At 45.6% G+C, this 21,159-nt stretch overlaps 9 protein-coding genes across 9 annotated transcripts; 4 read left to right on the forward strand and 5 right to left on the reverse strand.

The window, feature by feature from the left end:
* Positions 1–34: 34 nt before the first annotated feature.
* On the reverse strand, positions 35–908 carry N7495_003691 (uncharacterized protein; the record flags this gene model as incomplete). The annotated part of the gene is made up of 5 exons (XM_057206342.1): positions 35–101; positions 164–194; positions 245–324; positions 382–758; positions 813–908. 5 exons carry the CDS (start codon positions 906–908, stop codon positions 35–37), a joined length of 651 nt encoding a protein of 216 aa, XP_057064022.1.
* Positions 909–1,322: 414 nt separating this feature from the next.
* N7495_003692 (RNA polymerase II mediator complex middle subunit MED1) lies at positions 1,323–3,597 on the forward strand (the record flags this gene model as incomplete). Its single annotated transcript, XM_057206343.1, has 3 exons — positions 1,323–2,222; positions 2,264–2,917; positions 2,965–3,597. 3 exons carry the CDS (start codon positions 1,323–1,325, stop codon positions 3,595–3,597), a joined length of 2,187 nt encoding a protein of 728 aa, XP_057064023.1.
* Positions 3,598–8,071: 4,474 nt separating this feature from the next.
* Positions 8,072–9,558, forward strand: glnA (glutamate--ammonia ligase; the record flags this gene model as incomplete). The annotated part of the gene is made up of 5 exons (XM_057206344.1): positions 8,072–8,074; positions 8,130–8,165; positions 8,257–8,349; positions 8,532–9,036; positions 9,119–9,558. The coding sequence occupies 5 exons, from the start codon at positions 8,072–8,074 to the stop codon at positions 9,556–9,558; spliced, it is 1,077 nt and encodes a 358-aa protein (XP_057064024.1).
* A 1,583-nt stretch (positions 9,559–11,141) lies between these two features.
* On the forward strand, positions 11,142–11,381 carry N7495_003694 (uncharacterized protein; the record flags this gene model as incomplete). Its single annotated transcript, XM_057206345.1, has 1 exon — positions 11,142–11,381. One exon carries the CDS (start codon positions 11,142–11,144, stop codon positions 11,379–11,381), a length of 240 nt encoding a protein of 79 aa, XP_057064025.1.
* A 1,274-nt stretch (positions 11,382–12,655) lies between these two features.
* N7495_003695 (uncharacterized protein) lies at positions 12,656–12,931 on the forward strand (the record flags this gene model as incomplete). The annotated part of the gene is made up of 1 exon (XM_057206346.1): positions 12,656–12,931. The coding sequence occupies one exon, from the start codon at positions 12,656–12,658 to the stop codon at positions 12,929–12,931; it is 276 nt and encodes a 91-aa protein (XP_057064026.1).
* A 540-nt stretch (positions 12,932–13,471) lies between these two features.
* N7495_003696 (uncharacterized protein) lies at positions 13,472–13,681 on the reverse strand (the record flags this gene model as incomplete). Its single annotated transcript, XM_057206347.1, has 1 exon — positions 13,472–13,681. One exon carries the CDS (start codon positions 13,679–13,681, stop codon positions 13,472–13,474), a length of 210 nt encoding a protein of 69 aa, XP_057064027.1.
* A 969-nt stretch (positions 13,682–14,650) lies between these two features.
* N7495_003697 (uncharacterized protein) lies at positions 14,651–16,564 on the reverse strand (the record flags this gene model as incomplete). The annotated part of the gene is made up of 10 exons (XM_057206348.1): positions 14,651–14,787; positions 14,843–14,983; positions 15,035–15,473; positions 15,537–15,837; positions 15,900–15,968; positions 16,037–16,105; positions 16,173–16,238; positions 16,305–16,364; positions 16,435–16,458; positions 16,527–16,564. The coding sequence occupies 10 exons, from the start codon at positions 16,562–16,564 to the stop codon at positions 14,651–14,653; spliced, it is 1,344 nt and encodes a 447-aa protein (XP_057064028.1).
* A 1,039-nt stretch (positions 16,565–17,603) lies between these two features.
* Positions 17,604–18,459, reverse strand: N7495_003698 (DUF846 domain-containing protein; the record flags this gene model as incomplete). The annotated part of the gene is made up of 4 exons (XM_057206349.1): positions 17,604–17,752; positions 17,823–18,109; positions 18,169–18,214; positions 18,273–18,459. Coding segments are annotated over 4 exons (669 nt in total), but the record flags the coding sequence as incomplete, so codon positions are not given.
* A 1,670-nt stretch (positions 18,460–20,129) lies between these two features.
* N7495_003699 (uncharacterized protein) lies at positions 20,130–21,057 on the reverse strand (the record flags this gene model as incomplete). Its single annotated transcript, XM_057206350.1, has 2 exons — positions 20,130–20,758; positions 20,880–21,057. The coding sequence occupies 2 exons, from the start codon at positions 21,055–21,057 to the stop codon at positions 20,130–20,132; spliced, it is 807 nt and encodes a 268-aa protein (XP_057064030.1).
* Positions 21,058–21,159: the final 102 nt, after the last annotated feature.

Below are 21,159 nucleotides of genomic sequence, written 5' to 3' on the forward strand. Positions count from 1 at the left end.
TTTCTACCAGGTAAAATGAGGGAACAAGACTCTTTTACTCCTTCTCAATCTCTTGCAATCGCTGTAAAATCTTTTCCTTGAGGTAAGGTGTGAGTCCCAAACTAGATATATCAGTCAGTAAAACATCCTTGTATCTGGATTTTATTAGATAAAAGAGCCTTACATTCCATCGCGAGTGACGATTCTATAAGTACCTGATCATGGTGTCAGTATAAGCTGAGTCGGGCTTTCATATAAATCTTACCACTCGGCTGATAGTTTCCATTCCCTCCTACAAATTGGCCATTCGCATCCACTTCGAGACTGCCAAAGATATCCTCAGGCCTATACAGTGATTAGGAGCAGCCCATCTGTTGGCTTATTGCCAATATCTCGACTCACCATGCGATACGACCATACTCAGGGGGTCGTCGGGTATCGGAGATATGAATCCAACCACCCCGTCCGGCGGATCCAGCACCACCCTGACCACTAGCTCCGTCGCTCCCTCCACGTCTTTTTCCCTGTTGGGAATTCAAGAACACTGTTCCAGATGTTGAAGCCATGACATGTGCCTGGGACTTTGCATCAGGATCTTCATGAGCGTGTTTGCTGAAGACACTTTGGAGAGTGCTCAGGAACTTAGGGTTCTCGGTGAGAGACTCTGTTGTTGGCGGCAATTTGGTTGTGACTCCAATAGCGAGGCTTGGGTTGACTGGCTCAGATGGAAGGAGTGAAAGAATATGAGATCCCGGTGAACTTTCACTGGCATGTACATACTATTGAATATTAGTATGAGAGGTTGATGGAGCTTGGGTCGGGAAAGCTCATACAATATGAGGATTCGACTTTAAGGTAGACACACATCGTATCTGGCTCCAGCGGGTCAGATTGAAGGCCTGTCGCCCAACTGATCTTGAAGCAAACATTTCTTGTATAATCATGAATTCTGCTCAATGGCAAGTTTCTTGAATGTCCACGATGCAGTCATCATGCTGGCATAATTAAGGCGGTGTGGATGGCGGTGACAATTAATTAGCTTACCAGTTCTCCCACGTGATATTTCCGTGATTATCAAACAGCAGTCGCGCTCAAGTTGCGCCTGTCAATCGCATTGTCGGCGCGATTTTCAGGAGCTTCAGGCTGTATAACTAGGCCTGTAGAAGAAATTAATCTTCCAAACCTACCCAGCCAGCATCCCACGCACGACAATTTCATTATTAAAGGATAGGTCAATTGCATTTATAGTGCTGTGGGCACTCAATTTTACCAGATCGTGGCAAGGTCTTCCTTAGCTTAGAAGCTTTATTTTTATTTCATAGCCTTGAGTGCACGTTTAAGATATGGCGACTCCCTCGGCCAAACCTGGCACAACGCCTACTTATCTCACGCCTTCTCCGCACCCTTCATCTGCGCCGCTCGCTCGATCTCTTGCCCATAAATCCCCCTCCACACGAACTCCGACAGCTTCAGGACCTGGTCATACACAAGGTATAACTTCTTCATCACATCAATACTCCACACCTCTTGCTGTGAGTAGCAATGTGGACGATCCTGTCAATTTCACCTCACCATCAGCTCTACTTGCGTTGGGAGGATTTACTGGAATCAGCCCATCCCCTGCAATCCATGATGGTCTTGTCGGTGCTGGCATGAATGATAGTGATATCCATAATCTCGAAATGAGTCTCAAACTTTCTGGTGGGCGGGATAGCGACGTGGAACAGAGACATCGCATTGAGGAGGTTGTTGCAATTCTCCGTACACGTGTTGCTGGATATGGAGTCTCCCGGGAAGGCGTCGAACGCCTAAGCCAGCTGGAGGGATTTGAATCTATTTGGCAAAACAATGACATCAACATTGCCGGTAACTTCGTCGATCTTGAGATTGAGTTCCATGCCGGCTATGACGTTGTGAAGAATGTTAGTCTGCGATATGCTACACCCAATTATGATGAAGGCGAACGGAGAGAAGAGGCAACCGAGGTTCTCAAACGCAATCTTGTTCAAGATATCCAAGATGCAGACACTGGAAACTGGAGGTCGCTTAAGGGGTTCCACACGAATTTGCAATGGCTTGCAAGCCTGGACAAGCTCAGCCAAGAAGTGAACTGCTTCGAGGCACTGGAGGGTCTGGAGGAGAGCTTTAGGCGAGTTTGGGAGGAAGAAAAAAGAAACCCAAATTTGGCGATGATTATGAGCATCTTTGTTATGGCGCCATTGGCCGTCCTAGAATGCACAAAGGTATTCGCATTGGACTGGGTCTGGAGTATTGGGTTGAACAGCCCAAGGCATTGGACACAAAACAGCAGGACCTGTCGTCCGATGGAATGGCCATTGATGGCGAGGAAACCGCCCGGGACCGGGAGGTAGAAGAGCAGGAACGGATGTGGACTGTTATGATTGAATGTGAAGAGGGATACCCATCCTTGCGCATTTCAAAGGAATGGATAGGAAGCGAAGTCTTCACATCTGGTGAACAAAGCGAGTTGTCCCCTGCAGTCGAGGCCGCAGAATTCGTGAATTGGCTCGAGCCACCTCCAACCATGCGACTGTCTCATGGCAATCATCCAGACCCGATGGCCGTGGACTCGAGCATGCTGGAGTCAACAACGCCCAATCGACGATTTGTCGCTAAACTACAGCCTGCACTAGATGTTCCCATTCTTGTGGCCTCTGACATATACAGACATCTTGGAATGCAGTTACCACAGGAGTTCAAATTGGTCCCATACGATGAATCGTTGGTTTCAGAGTCGAATTTGACATCCCAACTTGGCCGGAAAAAGTGCAGGACGTCCGTACACGGACTTGATTCGACCGGCCAGCCATTTACCAAGAACCATAACTACACATTTCAAGCTTTTGAGTCTGTTCCAGGCCGCAAAATCTACGATCTCCCATTCTCCCATCCTCGGCAGCTCACCGATATCATTCCAGTATGTTTCGTTTTATAAAGCATTAACTGACGCTAACAATATTTTAGATTTTACGTCAATATGCCATGTTGGCAAGTTTGATCCGGAAGGTCTTCAGTATATCCGTTCAAGACAAGGATAAGTCCGAGTCTCCAAAAGAACCACTCGCTCTCTTTGCGGAGTATGAAGACGACCAAGATATCATTACCTTGGGCAATGATGACTCCGACGAAGAAAAGCTGGATATCTTACTGGAAACCGGGTTTTCGGATGAAGTTTCGTTGTTCAGCGGCGAAGGCAAGAGCCACCTCAACAACAAGATCAACAAATATCGGATCCACCTGGAAGATGTCAAAGTGGACGTAACACTACGAACGCAGTTGGGACAGGCACCAACTCTCATGCTACTCATTACAGATCCTGGCGAGCAGATGCATGGTAACAAGACCTCACGCAGACCAGCCCAGTTTTCCCTCTGTTTCGAAGTGGGCCCCAACGGCCGCATTTCCGCATTGGAAAGTACAGGACTCATCCAAAAGACCAAGGATGACGGTGACACGGATATGCAAGGGACTGATGTAAATGTCACGCTGCAGGAACTTCACCAGAAGATCTCCGAGAAATTGGAGACATCACAAGACTTGGGAATACTGGTAGAGTGGGTCCTGCGTTGGCTGCGGCAGCGGGCCGGCAGCGGCTGAGCTTGAATGCCAGCCGAAGACTCCGAGTCTTAGGCCCTGAAATGAAATCGGGAGAATGCCTGAGTTGGTTTTTTGACAAAGACAAAGCGGGCAATTGCACAGGCGCAAATCTCCGTATGTATGAATATGCTTCTTGCCGACTGTAACTGGATAGTCATCCGTACTTTTTTTTTTTTTTTTTTTTTTTTTTTTTTTTTTTTTTTTTGACGAGGGCTAGCCTCAGATCTTGACTTGTTACGAGATGCAAGCCCTGAGATGCTACTAGGTAGATGCACTATAGTCTCAAGCCATAGTCGCAATAAAGGGCAGCTATAAATAGGGAAGCAAGAAGGTCTGGACCACAAATGTGCCGCGCTCTGAAGCACGGCCAAAGCTCTACGGAATGAGCACCATATCTATCCTGCCCTTTGGCATCTTATTACAACTCTCTCCATCGTAAAGATCTTGGCGGTCTTGATTCTGTAAGATATCATCCTTGTACCAGTGTTGGAGCTCACTACCTAGGTAGAAAGAGTCACCTGAGCATTAGATTCTAGGATTATCTGGAATGGGGAATCTCAAAGAGTCTCTTAAGGGCAAAAGTGGAAATCATGAGTGGATTTAAATCTCTCAACCCACAATCCACACATGCCGCTTCTTGGCTGAGGAAGTCGACAGCGTGTCTTGCATTTCAATTCACCGACTGATCTGCAAGATGCCAGATGGGTAATAGCTAGGCTACAGGACGGTTGAAAGTAACATCCGAGTCATAAGACATTCATATATATCAGCGGTTATCAGCGGTTATCAGTACTATGGTAATCCAATTTAGTTAGAATGGGGTGACGACCACCCTAGTTAGGCCTAGTATGATACGTGCTTATACCGTCCGAATTTGGATCTTAGTTTTTATCTGGTACGCGACGCATTTCTATGCCCACCGTCGGTGCCATATGAGATGCCTCTTAGGCCTTCTCTCTCTCTCTCTCTCTCTCTCTCTCTCACACACACAGTCACACCGTCACCACACAACACGCGATATACGAGTTATTGCACGTCTCTTAAAAGAAAAAGAGAGGTCATATACACAAATTGCCCAGCGTCTTCATATAATCCAGAACCAAGTCCGAACAGTATTAACTGCTGATAAGCAACGCTTAGGGGCTCTTTGTGTATTATCAGATGATGATATGGACGAGATATGATCTCATTCACTAATATCTATACTAATATCTATCTATATAATTAGCTATACTATCAGGTCACATCGGAATATCATCGTCGTATGTCACGCGGAAAGCTGGGGAGGAATGGAATGATATCTGTTCTCGCAAAAGGTTGCAACGTCGTCCTGGTTGGATGTTCTAGGGGACAATTTCCGGTGTTGAGAAAGGTCCATCTCTTTTTTGGGAGAAAGAATGGACTAATATCTCCGCGGCATCCTACAATGAGAAGATGGTGCTTCTTATTCATGGGTAGCCATCGGAGTTGGGCGACGATATTAGAGCCAAACGAGAGGGGAAATTGCCATATTGATTGGCCACCTTATTCGCCGGATCTAAATTCAATTGAGCAGTGGTGGAACTGGATGAAGAAGTGTATTGGGCGACGATATCGACTATTTTTGGGGGAGAAATTGAATTATGATCAGCTTCGGCAAGCTGTTCAAGATGCATAGAGAGCTATGCCATATGGGTTCTAGAGGAGAAGGTTAATGCACGCGCAGTGTCAGGCTGTTATCGAGACTAGTACTACCTGCTGTTTAAGTCTTTTATCGCGTCGCGTCTGATCTTTTTTTTGTATTTAAGTTGTTTTTAAGTTGTAAATTACATTTAGTTGTTTCTAAATAGGTCACTAATTTCGCACTATGAAAACAAATGGCCCCTACCATAGTAGAACTATCAGTATCTATTTACAAACTGGCAATTGGAAACGAGCGGGGTTTATCCACATTCCGGTGAAGAATCAGGGAGGTGCAATCCTAGAGTTAGAATAAGAATCCAGGTAGATGATTGTATTTTTGTGATTTTAGAGGAGCATTAATTCAGCATGTTTTTAGGTGGGTTAAATCCTCAGGGTTGAAGATCTTCTCAAACCTGGAGTAAATATCAATTAGGGCCATTTGTCAAGACAATGTGTCAAGCTTACGATTGACCAATAGGCAGAAGTGGATAAGCAACCCACAATTGATTTATATTGCTGGGGCTGTTGGGGACAGCATATTCTTGGTTTGGTCTGCTTTTGTATTCATGTTTCAGTAACAGTCATTTACAGATAGTACTGTGTAAAGAAAGACTCAAAAAGTAATAAAGGTCAAAATCCATTTCGATGACTAAACGAATCCTGGGTGTTTCATGGTCTATTTTTAGAATGAAGATAAAATAGAAATACTTACTGCGTAGTTACTAGAGTAGAGCTTTGTAACCAAGCACTGACCTTTTAACGGGACTCTGAAGTAGGACAAGGACAATACTCCGCTTATTTATACCTGGGCAGTGTTAGGTTAAGTAAGTTGGGGTTGAAGTTAGGGAAACTTATGAAAAAATAAGTCGATGCACAATTCCTGAAACTCCCGAGAATCCTTATTGCTCGTCTTCGATTTGTCTAGAAAATACGGGGGAGGGGATAGATCGAAACCTCGCCACCTCTAAGATATCAAAATCATGGAGAGATCCATGATTCCTATACTTCCTACTTCAGAACCAGACCCCAACCCCAACCTCCCTTCTGCCAAGTCTTTTTTCTAAATCTATTTGATCCCATTATTTCTCTTTAATCCCTCTTAATCGTAATTGAAACGTAAAACATAAACTGCGCGTGATGAGCCATACGTCGTACTGAATCCCACGGTGAATGGCCGGTGTCGGGGTGGTTCCAAAGTTACTTGGCTCAGTATGATTGGTGAATTGGCGGATGTTTCGAGATCGGTTTGCCACGCTCCACTCGACCGACGACTCTGAATGATCGATCCAGTGGCTTGGGTCCTCCATAGAATGGTGGGTCAGTTTTGATTATGTATTGTACTCCACTCTGTACCCATAGTAGGTAAGGGAGGCATATTTAGGTGCTTCAATAAATAGTACGTAGTAGATAGTAAAGTTCACTGCAGGTACAAAATTATATACTACGGAGTAGTAATTGTAAGACTGGGAACATCTACGCTGAATGAAACCGGCATTACCCAGTTTTCAGTACGATAACAAATCGCGCCATTAGCGATAAAGGTCCAAGAACCGCGAAGTGTGGAGGAGCTCGTTCGCCGAAGATATCGCGCCTCTTAAATCTACTAGATAAGATATTTAATAGGTACAGAGTACATCCCATGACTCGATACAATGCCCCAAGTAAGTCTCGTGATATATTCTTTACACAGTCTCAGTATTTATTTATTTGGTATCTACTAGTTTTCCAAATGATCGACAATATCTCTTAGGGCACAAGGCAGCTGGTACGCGCCTAACGGAGTTACCTTGGTATCCTCAGAAAGACTTTCGAGGTTGGTATAAGCAAGAGATGTGGATTCTAAGCAGCTATCTTGTGTGAAATGTCCAGTCAAAGGATCAGGATCGGGAATACCCCTAGGACTAGGATTCATCGAGGGAAATACATGGACTCTTACCAGCCTCGTGGTGGGGTTAGACAGCTAGATCTGGGAAGTGGAAGCGTTAGAATTGATAACAAGTTGTGTGTTGTGTTTTATTATCTGTTCATTAGTTAGTCTGATTACATATTTTGTATGATGATTGGGTGTAGAGGGGTTTATCAGAATAAGAAAAGAAAGAGGCCTAAGTGCGATCAGGTGGCGGTCTAGCGGTATTATATGTTAGTATCTTATTTTAACACTAGTCGATGATATGATATATCAAACTTGAAACATCCAAATTTAATCCAAAATCAACATTGAATCTAGCCAACGTACCTCTTAATGATCTTCCATGGAATATCGGCACCGATACCGCAGCATTGAGTATGATGCGGTGATGCGGTGATGACGGGTGGCGTGGAACTGTGAATAATTGCCGGTTTTGGCGAGCCGGACTCGATCTTTTACCTTTTACATCACGAGGCAAATGAAGTGGATGGACTAGGGCAACCTGGGCGAGAATGCGTGATTTTATGTAGTTCTAGTCTCGGGTGAGGGATAATAAGGTGATAAGGTGAGAAGGCGGTATTGAAAAGTACTATAATATAAAATACCGCTAGACCCGATTGAGAGTGGCTGATCCACGTCTTTCCACTTATTTTCCTTTTTTCCCTATTTTTTTGCAATTTTCCCGTCCTTTTCCCCCCAAAAAAAAGGCTCAGTGACTAAATTTAAATCATTATCTTTCCCTTCCTTCTTTCCTCCTCTACATCTAAAAACTCTTAACCTCCCCTCTTTTTGGATTCTTCATCCATCTTTGTTTTACAGTCCTTCGGGATAATTCTTGATTCTTTTGCTTTTGCAATAACAAAAACCTTCCTTTCACGCACACAACCCCCATAATCATTCATTATGGTATGTATCTCAACTCGACTCTTTCCAGATCTTATGACTCATTCTCTATCTCTAGGCTGCTGATTCAACTGTCGTCTCCAACACGGGGAATGTGCGTTTGTTTCTTGATGCATTGGTTTTCCATAATGGCCGTTGAGCCAGATAGGAAACAGACATACTGACATGCCGTGGCGGGTTGATAGCTTCTGAAGTACATGTCCCTAGACCAGCGCGGCCAAGTCCAAGCTGAGTACATCTGGATTGATGCCAACGGTGGCACTCGTTCCAAGACCAAGGTGAGATTCATTCCAATTTCCCAATCGCCGTCTTCCCCAACCTCCCAAACCCCCACTTAGGTGGGATGTCACTTATCTTTCGATAAGCACTAGCGCACGAGGCATTCCTCACGCGATTGCAACAATCCGCATATCACGTGTGGAGGAGTTATTATTGAATCTCTACTAACTCATCGACCTAGACTCTGTCCAAGCCCGTTAAGAGCGTTGACGAACTCCCCGAATGGAACTTCGACGGTTCCTCCACCGGCCAGGCCCCTGGTGACAACTCCGACGTCTACCTTCGCCCCTGCGCTATCTACCCTGACCCCTTCCGACAGGGCGAAAACATCCTCGTCCTCTGTGAGACCTGGGACTCCGACGGAAGCCCCAACAAGTTCAACTACCGCCACGAGGCTGCCCGCCTGTTCGAGACCCACGCCAGCGAGGGCTTCTGGTTCGGTCTTGAGCAAGAGTACACTTTGCTCGGCACTGACGGCTGGCCCTACGGCTGGCCCCGCAACGGTTTCCCCGGCTCCCAGGGTCCTTACTACTGCGGTGTCGGTACCAGCAAGGTCTACTGCCGTGACATTGTTGAGGCTCACTACCGTGCCTGTTTGTTTGCCGGTATCACCATCTCTGGTATCAACGCTGAGGTCATGCCCTCTCAGTGGGAGTACCAGGTTGGTCCCTGCCCCGGCATTGACAGTAAGTTATTTTTTTTTTTTCTTCTCTTTTTTTTTTGACAGGGGTGTGTGTCTTGTCATACAGAACTAATTTATCTTCACAGTGGGTGACCACCTCTGGATCTCCCGTTTCATCCTCCACCGTGTCGCTGAGGAGTTCGGTGTCCGCATCTCCTTCGACCCCAAGCCCATCAAGGGTGACTGGAACGGTGCTGGTCTCCACTCCAACGTGTCCACCAACGCTACTCGTGCCGAGGGTGGCCTGAAGGTCATTGAGGGTATGATGAAGAAGCTCGAGGCCCGCCACTCCGAGCACATTGCCGTCTACGGTGAGGGCAATGAGGAGCGTCTTACCGGTCGCCACGAGACTGGTAACATTGACAAGTTCTCATATGGTGTCGCTGACCGCGGTGGCTCCATCCGTATTCCTCGCCAGGTCGCCAAGGACGGCAAGGGCTACTTCGAGGATCGCCGCCCCGCTTCCAATGCTGACCCCTACCAGATCACCGGTATCATTGCCGAGACTCTGTGCGGTGGCCTGTAAATGGGAGTGAGGAAATCATTTGGTCTTAGCGCTCCGATACCCATCGGCATCAACCGGGAGTGAGGACCTTGAGAGTGGCCTGACTGCGTGAGGGAGCCTTTGATAGATATCTTATTTTTCTTTACCGTCTGTTTACTCTTCACTTTCTATCTGTTCTTCCTCTCCTGGAGGGTCGCCTCCTACAATCTTTTCGACTCCCTCGTTGCACTTGCCGAATCTCTAATTTTGTTTCCTCTGAATCACCACATTCCGTGGGTTATGTGTGACGTACAATAGCATAGAATCATGACATGGATGGAAAATCAACCATCGTTTGAGAATCTCTCTTTATTTGAATGTATCGCATTATTCAAACTTCTACGTAGTTGTTTCTTAAGGGCTAAATGATGCACGTGACCATAAGCATGCTTCATGACACCTTCCTTGCATGGATGTCTGAAATAGAGTACGTCCACGGGCTCGAGCTTGAATTATCTCTTAATTTCTTCTCACTGTCATTTCATTCTCGCTTCACTCTTACTCTTACTTCACTCCCGTCTCACTTGACTCTCATTTTGTTAAAAAGGAGCATGTGACCCAGCCCTGGAGGATTTGAATAGCCTTGGAAGATATTTCAGTATATATCCTTCTTCCTTATACATCACTCCCTCATCTTGGAATACAAAGACTTAATTGTCAATGATGAAGATACGTGACAATACCCAAGACCCAAGACTTTACAAGAAAGATATCGGTCATATATTCATATATTCGTCTTCCTTAAGGCACCCCCTCACCTCAGGGTACAAAGACCTCCTTGCCAAAGAAGGTATGTAACCTTGACAGGTATTTCACTCTTGATTAAAGGTCTCATTCAAACGTGCAGTCCTGAATTCTTCACATCCTGCTCCGGACTACGACACCGTTAGCATCTGCGGGCAATTAGAAGACATCCGAAATTATCTTGGCCTATCATGTCGGATTTCCATTTCAGAGCATACCAACGCAAAGAATATTATGAATGTGAATACTAATATTCAGCTGGTCTTGAAATTATTTGAACCCGCCCAAATATGTTAAAGATTTATAGCTTGTCCTTACCTTCTTCTTACTTACACATCATCTTGGAGTGAAACGACCTACATGTCAATGAAGGAAACATGTGGCGAACGCAATGGAATCCTTGCAAGCGCACTTTCTTCTCACGTTCTTCTCACTTACCTCTCACTTTCCTCACTTTGTCAAAAAGAAAGAGAGTAAACACGTGACTAGACCCTAGTCCTGGCAGGTATATAAACAGGATATATGGGTCCGATACCTTCTTCCTTAAGACATTACTCCTTCATCTTGGGGTGACATCTGAAGACCTGTTGGATTAGCAATAGGCGCCCGCAGACACAGAGCTGTCACTATGAGCTCCATGACATCCGGACTTGAAAATTCCAAGCCATCAACTTGGAGTGAGTATCTACCACTCGCGGCAATGTGCGTGCGCTCTGAGACACAATATTACACCCATCCCGGCCAGAGTATACTACTTAGATTACTGGAAATCGAAGAAACAAACCCGTCTGGCTGATTCTCAAATTGGCGCCACAGCAAATATGATATACAGAGCGCCAATGTCTCCAACAGCTACCAACCCTATCCTATCCGCCTTAGACATGCGCACAATATCAAGAATCACTATTTGGAGCCCCGCTTGGGTTGCTGCTGAATGTAAAGAAGATGCACGTTGTTTGTACTCAGGTGCTCCATTTGGGCCCAGGAACCATCAAAATGGCTTTAATCTGGGGTCTACAACTCCAGAAATTTCTGTACCGTCTGGTGCGGATCTCATATAGCCTTCCAAAAAAAAAAACAGATGAGAGCAGCAAACGCCTCAACCCCTCCCACGATACAGCCGCTAGACATGGATCATCACTATCATCCTTCGCAAATTTAATTCCAGATTTGCTTCCTTGGCCCTCGCTTTCTTCAATCAGCCGCAAGAAGCATACGAAATTCTTTATGATGATAAAATGCATCGATGTTACGACGAGAAATAGGACCAAGCATTTCACCCTCGGATAGGATGATGACTATTAGTAAAGCCTCTCCCAAATTCTTTGGGAAGGGTTCTTCCTCATTATCTGGGGCCTCACTTGAAAGGTGAAACTTCCAAACTTGAATGCCAAAAGACTTGGGCTAGGTACATTCACCTTTCAAATGAACGCATGCAAACTAGACAATGCGCGTGAAGAGCGACGTGTAATACATGGATTGACCGCCAGTCTGATATATGTGCCAGGACTTCTCTATTGTTCGATGTCATTTCTCATCCCTCCTACATCACTCCCATCCTCTTATGTGGACACACCTCTGAGGCTTGGTGTGAAAAAGAGCTCTGCTTCTATATGAAGCTTAAGGTTATCAGTCATCAATGAACTACTAAGGAATCATTGCTCAGGAGAAAAGATCTCACCTACTCATCTTATGGCGGGCACCGTAGCCAATCGACAGGGGCATATTTGAGCCACCATCGATGTCGATGGAATCATAGCCTGTCGAATCATCTCATAAGTTACTACTTGGCCAGGCAGTGCTGAAAAGGCTTATGACATAATCGATTTGATATCGGACCCCACAATTGAGTATCCTTTTGAAACTTCTGACACGTTCAAACTTGTTGATGGATCCCTGTGCCCCACCACTATATTCAAATCGACTTTCTCACGAGAATGCACAGACTTCAAGACTTCTATCCAAAGCTGAGAGATGTATTTTGAGGAGTCTTATTGCAACTCGACGCCCAATCTTATTAAAGCGCACGCACTACCTCAATATCCGCATTTACTAAGGGCCTTTTCTCCATGATCAAGTGATTTGCATCAAGAAGCAATATGATGGAGGGCTCTTGTGGTCATGATTCAATACATGCATCATGATGAGTGACAATTGATATCAAACTGCGCCCCAATATCCCGATACAGATTCGAGCCCCATCTCAAGAGTATTGTGCTTCAATAAATACATGATGGGTAGATGTTTAATGACGGTTGGTAATTTCCTTCGTCATTTTCAAATCCAAATTCTTCCATCAGATGGCCTTCATCAACACGCTATCTTCGATTTTAATATGGATGAAAACACGAATGTCCTTCTCGGTCTTGCAGGATGTGCTATCCAGGCTTCGTCAGAGGATATGTCTAACCCGTATACAGTCATGGATACAGTAGAGCCTGCAGGTCAGTTGAGACTGCTGGCCCTATCGAAGTTGAGATTGAAGCCAAAGGACATTAAAGTCCTCCCAAAGGATGACACGACTGTATACAAAGCCGTCAGAAGTTGCATACCACCTAGGTACTTCTGGCTTTCTAAGCTCCACTCCCGGGTCATGCTTTGGGAGTTCTGATGGTCCTCCTATGACCAGGAACCTCGGAAGCGCCGTGGACCAATTTCTTTTTGGCATATCTGCCTAATCAGATCTTGCAAGTTCCAAGTTCAAGGCCCTTCTAAGTTTCCATACCCAAGGAATATGACGGCGAACACAGCTTTGCGTGAGCATACCATCTGAAAATAACAGACTTCAGTTCCGTCATTGCTCTGGACAGTGGGTGTGTTCTTTGGATCCTGAATGGACCCCATAAGTGTAAGCTCCTAAAGAAATGACACTGGAAACGGGTTTCCTTTCCACTAAATTTCTTCACCGCCCACTTGGATACATCAGTTGCGACGATGGCGATAGGCTATCTTTCCTACTTCGAGCCGGGTGGTTTTCAGCTCACAGCTTGGCCACATCCCATGACAAGATTGACAGGTTCATCTTCCCACGTCGAAGTTTGTGGGCAAGCTCTCAATCTCACTTATCAAGTAGGACAAAGCTTCTATTATCATCTCAAGTGAAAAATATATGCATCAATGAAGCAAAGGCTGAAAGCTGTCGAAGTCTCGCCTATCTTGAAAACTCGAAGCGATGCTCAACTAGCCATTTCATTCTCGGTCGGTTGACTATCATCCTCTGCTCATTCGATCCGTCTCCTGACTGCTTGGAACTGAGTTGAATGTATGATACGACCAGAGCTGAACGCGCAAAGCCGAACGGATGAGCGTCAACTTTTACCATTGGGTCCTGCAACCCGTTCGTGGTGCCAGTGCTGTCCATGATGCTAGTATCCGTGGTGGCTTTCATAGTGGTCTTCACGGTGGTATTGAACTCAGTGATACTCCAATTTGAACTTCTAATAACCATCTTCTGGGCAATTATGTACTCGCTACTAAAGAATGTCAAAGAAATGGCTCGTGAAAATAAATGATTTGGACTGCATGTCCCACTTGAATCATATATTTGACAGATATTTACCCCTTCTTTCTACCATCATATTTCATGACTTTTATTAGATTTTGGTGCCTGACTCTCAGCTCTGATATACCACTTATTTACCCTAATTTCATACAAGTCAGGTAAATCTACCTTAAGACCATTCGCCATTCGTAGCCATCACAGTTGTTTCTAGTGTGATGATATTCCAAAGGTTGTATTACTATTTAATGTATAACTGGAATTGCCTCATTGATCTTCAAAGCTTGAAGGTTGGCAAGAGTTTTGAAAGAAACATGATGAGATTCTCCAAGATTCAGTATATGAAGCATCATGCATCGGATACTTAGACGAAGAACTTGAGTACGAGCCCGCGATATGGGACTTAACCCTTACAAGACACTAATTACGGAATGAAATGGGAGGAAAAATGTAACGCAATAGAACTGAGTTCATTGATTTGCAGAAATTTTGGTTAAAATGCGACACAGCATCGCAAAACGTCACCCCATCTGAGCACTAAATGTAGCGCCAGAGTAGGTCAAAAAATCATTAAAGAGCAGCAAAATTTTTTTTTTTTTTTTCGTTTTTAGGAAACACGGCACATGATAGTACGGCGAATAGTTCCAACCCGGAAAACCGAGAAACTGAGAAACCGAGAAACCTGCGTTGGAAATGTTGAGAACATAGACGACAGGGAGACTTCGGCAGAAGCTAGTTGCCGGATCGTGAATAGATTATTGTTGTCCACGGCATTAGACCATTCATTCCAGACCCTCTCACGCACTAGCTGAAATCTCATTGGGATTGGATTTACCAAAGCTCATCCTCGCCGCTGGCCGAGTGGTCAGCCGAATCAGACGAATAAGGCACAGGGGTGTCAGGACGCTTCTCACACACGGGCTCAGCCTCGGGGTCAGGCAGGCGGCAGCGGACGACAGTGTGTCCCACTAAAGTCATAAAGTCAGCATCTTTGAAGCGATAAATGTGATGGTCAATCCTTACTCATCTGGCAACGGTTGCACTTGACCTTCGAATAGTCACGGGGAAGAGGACAATCCCGGGACTTGTGGTCGGGGGACTCGCAGTTGCGGCAGCCGTCGGGCATATCGGCATATCTGGGGCAGTCCTTAGCAAAGTGTCCGGCTGCGACTCGTTAGTAAGAGCATATCTCAATAGGTCGGGCTTTCAACTTACTCTCCTTGCAGCGACGGCACTCAACGTGAACAGCCGAACGCTCCTCGGTACAGTTATTAGCACGATGTTCATCAGATCCGCAGTTGCGGCATCCGGGGTTCTTCCTGACACGCTCCTCGGGGCAGTCACGGACGCGATGTCCAACTTCACTGCAGTTGAAGCACTTGATCTCAACCCGCTCGTGAGTCGAGACAACCTCCTCAGTGCAGTTCTTGGCGATGTGTCCAACTCCCTCGCACTTGTGGCACTTCATGGCACGACGATCGAAGGGGAGTCCGCAATTTGCCAGACGCTCCATGTTCTCCTCGGGGCTCTCGGGCCAGCGCTCGCGCATCGACTTCTTGGGCGCATCGGCCGAGAAGTGGAAACCGACCATGTACTTACGATCGATATTGCCCTGGAGGTCGATAAGGGTGATCACAGGCTCGTGTTCCTTTTGCTGATTCGTAACGCACGTTAGCTATTCAATTCATCAACGATTCACCAAACATAGACCACTTACCATAGCAATCAGGTAGACAGGGAATCTCTCGGCGCGAAACAACATTTCGATTTCGAGGTAAGTGATATCGGGGTTGGCCTTGGAGAAACTACCAAAGGCTTTGCGGAAATCATCGATGTCCCGATCCTTACCGGGAGCCGATGCAGCCTTCATCATGGCCCAGGCAACCTCAGGGTTCATGTCCTCGACATCGTCCAGGTTCAGCTTGCGCTTGTTGGTGCATTCATGGGCCGCGTGGCCTTCCTCCTCGCAGTTACGGCAAAGATCAGGGCCCTTGGTAGGGCAGTTCTGCTTGAGGTGACTGTAGGGATGAAGTTAGATAAGAACAACATCTAAAGAAGTTTAGGAAAGAATGTAACATACCCCTCAAGGCCGCAGTTGAAGCAGGTTCCAGTGAAGACACGCTCATTGGGGCATTCCTGCTTGGGGTGACTGTCAAGATGAAGTTAGATATCGAGAATGATGTTGAGACAAGATAATAAGTGAGGAATATAACATACCCTTCAAGGCCACAGTTGAAGCAGGTGCCGGCGAATACACGCTCGTTGATGCATCCTTGCTTGGAGTGACTGTAGTCAAGATGAAGTTAGATAATGAGAACATAGACAAAATTTGAGATGCTGGGTGGAAACGTACCCTTCCTTGCCACAGTTAAAGCAAACGTTCGAGAATTCGCCGGAGGCGTTGTAGTCCTTGTAACAACTAGAATCGAGATCAAGTTAGGTAATTTCCAAAATACAGTGAGGCTGATTAAGGAGCAAAACATACTCTTCATGGCCCTTGTCGTAGCCGTAGTCCTCGTCATAGCCGTAGCCCTCGTCGCGGCCACTGTAATCGAGATAATGTTAGATAATATACCACAAAGAAGGGGGGAAAGGGAAAATTATAAAATACGTACCCCTCGTGGCTCTCCTGGTAGGAGCTGTAATAGATACTGAAGTTAGCAAAATTGCCCGAAGGAAATGAACTGGACTAAGGAATAAAATATACCCATCATGGCTACGGCTTTCGCCGTCAAAGGAACCCATCTTGTAAATGAGTAAAGAGTACAACAATTATCAAGTCTGAAGCTTGATCAAGGTCAAAGAAAGGGGGTGGGGGTATTGGGGGAAGATGAAGAGAGGTGAGGAGGTTGAGAAGAAATGGGGGAGAAGAAAGCAAACATAAAGGAAGCATACTAGCGCTTCAGTAAAATAGACCGTTAGGTTCCGCGCAACGACGGACAATTAATCCACACATTAGAACAGCGCTGAATAGGAAGTTTAAGAATGATCCGGAAAACTGCTTCAGTTGTGTTGTGCGCATCGTTGTCCTTAGCCAGATCGCCAATACCACATGTTGACCTGCTCCCCCATATTGGCAGCGACCGCGTGTCTATATTTCATCGATCATCTTGGCCTTTTGTGAAAGCTGCTCCTTGTTTAATGTCTTGGACAAGAGTTTAGGGGCTTTTGGGGTTTTCTTTCCCTATCACGGACAATGAAAAAGGAAGGCATTGGTTGACGTTGAGCAACGACATCTTCGTAGGAAAATTGGATTATAAACCAAAATCAGAGTAAAGAGCATCAACGGCGGTATAAGCCCTGTGGAAATATTGACCAAAGCCATAGTTTTCAACCTCCACTTGCCTAAATCTTCCCCGAGGGCTACCAATGTCACGTGTCGATAAGAGACGATAATGAATCGACATCTGCTCGATTTCCTAGCTTCAATCGAGATGGCTAGCTCTGGAGATGATTGATCTGGCTTTTGGGAGACTCCGGATCCCTCACTGCTAGCTATTCGACGAGCAATGGTGACAATAACCTACCAGCCAGCAGGAAGAGCCTCCAATCGTGGTTAAGGACTTAAGAGGGTGGATTGTCATACCTCTTTGTTAGATGCATTTTTCCTAGAAGTATCCATGGTTGAAGTTCAATAGAATGCATTGTAATTGTCAGCCTATTGAAACAATTGTACAAATATTTGAGCAGATATTCTGCGAATACTGTGAGACATCAGACGCACTTGCACCGCTAAGTAAACAGTTGCAGATAAGATAATATGAACACAAATAAAGCATCTTCATTACCTAAAGAGCCTGCCCAATAGACCACCGGCGATATTGTTGACGATGCTTCCACCCAAAGCCCGGTTTGCAAATGTTGAGGCTTGGCTAAACTTGTCGCAGCGGGAGAATGCCACCGTATTTGTGATAGTAAGGACCAAAGCAATACCTGTTTCCATCTGCTCAGCATGTGTACAAAAATCATAGTCTCGGATTGTATTTTCAGAGACCAAACTTACCAACCAAACTCAGCCAGATCACACCAACAAGTCTGAGGATAGCCAGGATAGCGAGTCCAACCCACAAAGCTGGCGTTACATAAAGGCTCAACCAGAAGAACCGCTTGTCAGTGGCTGTGATTGTACGGACATTGGGGTCAGAGGATTCAAAGACCCAGTGCGAGTCACCAGAGGATATATTGACTTCATTCCACCACCTGAGGCCTACCAATCGACGACCAGCGATGTTCTTTAGGTAGTAAAAGTCGGCGGAGAGAAGCAATAAGGTGAGAATAAAGACAAGGACACTGCGGAAGCTTGTTAGCAACTAGATGCTCTGCGGAACAAGTGGTTGGGAGAGTGATACAAATTGTTGATAAACAGTACCCCAAAGAGGTACATCAGCAAGGCACCTTTTCAAATAAACTGTCAGTCTATACCTGCTTCAATGGCTGCGGGGTAAGTACGAACCGATGCGAATCGTCAGGAAAACAAGCAGTGTGATTGGATGGGCACTGAGCCGCCAGTTCAGGTCACCTTGACCTCCTTGATCCATGGTGAGTGACAGGAACCCAGCACCTCTAGGTCCTGAAGACTTCAAAAAGGAGGGATGTCGGAAGGGTTGGAGGATGAAACTCGGTAGATGATGTGTTGTGTTCACTTGATGAGTGGCAGATTGCAGGCGGTAGACATAACGGACAGAAAGCGGTATAGAAGTTTTGGCAGAATATTCAGGTACCGAACTGGGAGTAACTACATTGACTGAGAACAGGTACTACTGCATAAGTTGTTTTACCTACACTAGCCTATTTAATAGTCATTCATTATGATCGATGCTTGATTTTCAACAGAATACAGTACTGGAAAGCCTGGAATTCATGTCCTCCAGAGCTAAAAATTAGAAAATATTTACTACTACACATCTATGGAATTGCATTGAATTTCAATGGGTCCTTGTTAGGTGGTAATTGTCAATTTAATAATGATGAATGCAAGTGTTCACCTTCAACAGTTCCCGTCTTCCAATTGAGGTCAAGACTGTAGGATTAAACATATCTTCGTAAGACCCCAGAGCCTCCACTGTTCCACATGTATTTGAGTCAGATTCCATATCAACATCTTTGGCAACCACAGTCCTTGACCTTTCATCTATCAAGAAGACCCCAGTAGCAGTGAGAGTCTAGGTGAATCGTCGAGTCTCGGTAGCAATAGTTTGAAAGGATCTTCTTCAGGAGACTTGACTGTAGCCATAAAGCTGGACATGGATATCACGCTGTTGAGATGACCACCAACCGGTTTTTGGTGCTCCATGGTGAGGTTTTATGAGGCCCAAGTCGACAGTTTAGTTATGAGCAAGATTGCAATACATGAGAGGGTGATTAGAGGTGTTTGACTAAGAGATGCAATATGGACTGCTGACTTCGAGATTGGACTCTTAAAAGAGATTTTTTGTTGTCTGATGAGAATATTTTGTAACATTTGTATTCTGGAGTGGTGGTAAAGAAGACATTGAAGACTACCGGGTTATCTCGAGGCTTTACTGGCGGTACTTCTTGCGGTTGGTATGGTGAACGATTGGTATGCATTGTGATAAACCGGACCCTTGAAACCTTGGTATTGAGTAAATTTCAAGCTGATGTTGCGAAGTACAGGGACAATTATAGTCCATTCCAAGGTTGTGGCTGAGCTTGACTATGGCTAAATTAGTTATACTCCCGAGGTCAGAGAACCTCTTTAAGCCAAAGTGTAGTGTAGCTAAAGTAGAGCTATTGAAGCCTTGGAATTTGAGAGAGCTGGTGAAACTATTTTCATTAGTTCGTTACAAAAGAAGTGTGTTGATATGATGATATCATAGGCCAAAAGGGTGTATATCCTTCCATGGTCTGGTTTTCTTCCGCCTGTGCAGCTAGGGGCAAGATCAAATTTGCATTTAGTACGGGATTGTATATTTCAGGTCGAGTGAACGCACAACGTTGGCATACTCATAGTGCAGTAGGAGTCGTCTCTGAGGTCCAAGCCGACCTCTGGAAGCCGTACAACCGAAGTGGTAGACCTTCCAACATTCCAAGGCCGAAATAAGTTAGAGGAATGTCCAATACAGCCTCGGAAAAAGAATTTGAAATGACTCCGATGAATCATCGATATCAAATAGGTTGGGTTAAATGGGACTCAACGCTAAACTGCATTAGGCCATCACATGATAGCCAGATGTACCCTGTTTTTTAAATGGTACTCCTGCGTTCCAATTTCTTAGTAATCCCCGCAGTGATGAGAACACACCCGCCCCACTGAATTAAATCTCCATTTTTGAAGCTATTTACATGCCTTTTAATGGTCTGTTTCAGTGGTTTCACCCTGAGTTGTCTCATCCGTTCTTCTCCTCTTTGGCCTAGGCGCCCGGCCTGATCTTCTTGGCCCTTCATCCTCCGAGGCTTCCCACCCTGCCCCCCTGCCGCCGATGCCTGCGATGCCCCCCCCCCTCTCCCCCCCTGCCTGAGATGCCTGTGAGGCCGCCCGTGATACTTCAAATTCCTGGTTCTCAGCTAGTATCTGCTGCTCGGTGATCTCAAATTGAGATGGTGAGCGCTGGGTTGAGCGCTGAGAGATAGCCTGCCGCGCCGATGAGGCCGGAGGACGGCCCCGGGTAATGGCCTTAGGGGGGTTCTGCACCTGAGATGCCGGAATGGGCGGAGAGAATGGTTGAATAGATGGTTGAATAGATGGTTGAATAGATGGTTGAATAGATGGTTGAATAGATGGTTGAATAGATGGTTGAATAGATGGTTGAATAGATGGTTGAATAGATGGTGCCTCTGGAAGATGCCAATGGGGGTGGAAATCAGCTACTGAGAGGCCTGGACCCCTCTTAGCGAGCAGTATCGTGTGAATACAAGGGAGTCCTGTTGTGTGAATGGCTAACCCACTACATTCTTCACGAATGCGGAGTTCTCTAGGATCTCTCTCGGATAAAAACTTATTATATATGGTGGCAGCCATATATATCGCTTTTTCCGAGATCTTTTGCTCAACAGGTCGGAGGAATTCATGAAAGATGCCTTGTTTTCGCGTATACCTTACCTCGGGCGCATCGTAGTTGGATACGATTAAGCTGGGAGCTTCGCTTTGAGACTGCGAAGTCTTGGGGCTGGGCATGTATGTTGATAGCCTCAATAGCCTGCTCAACTGAGCGGTAAAAAGGCTCGCCGTATTCAGAGATAGGCGGTAGGAGGGGGAGGGCATTGAATATGATGGACATAATGAATATAGAGGGCAGATATGGGGAATTGGTGGTGGAATTGGTGGTGGAAATGGTAATAAAACGTTCTTATTACTATGGGGATTACTAAGAAATTGGAAC

Source organism: Penicillium taxi, assembly GCF_028828555.1.
Source record: "Penicillium taxi strain IBT 34144 chromosome Unknown utg000003l_segment0_segment0, whole genome shotgun sequence".
Classification (NCBI taxonomy): domain Eukaryota; kingdom Fungi; phylum Ascomycota; class Eurotiomycetes; order Eurotiales; family Aspergillaceae; genus Penicillium; species Penicillium taxi.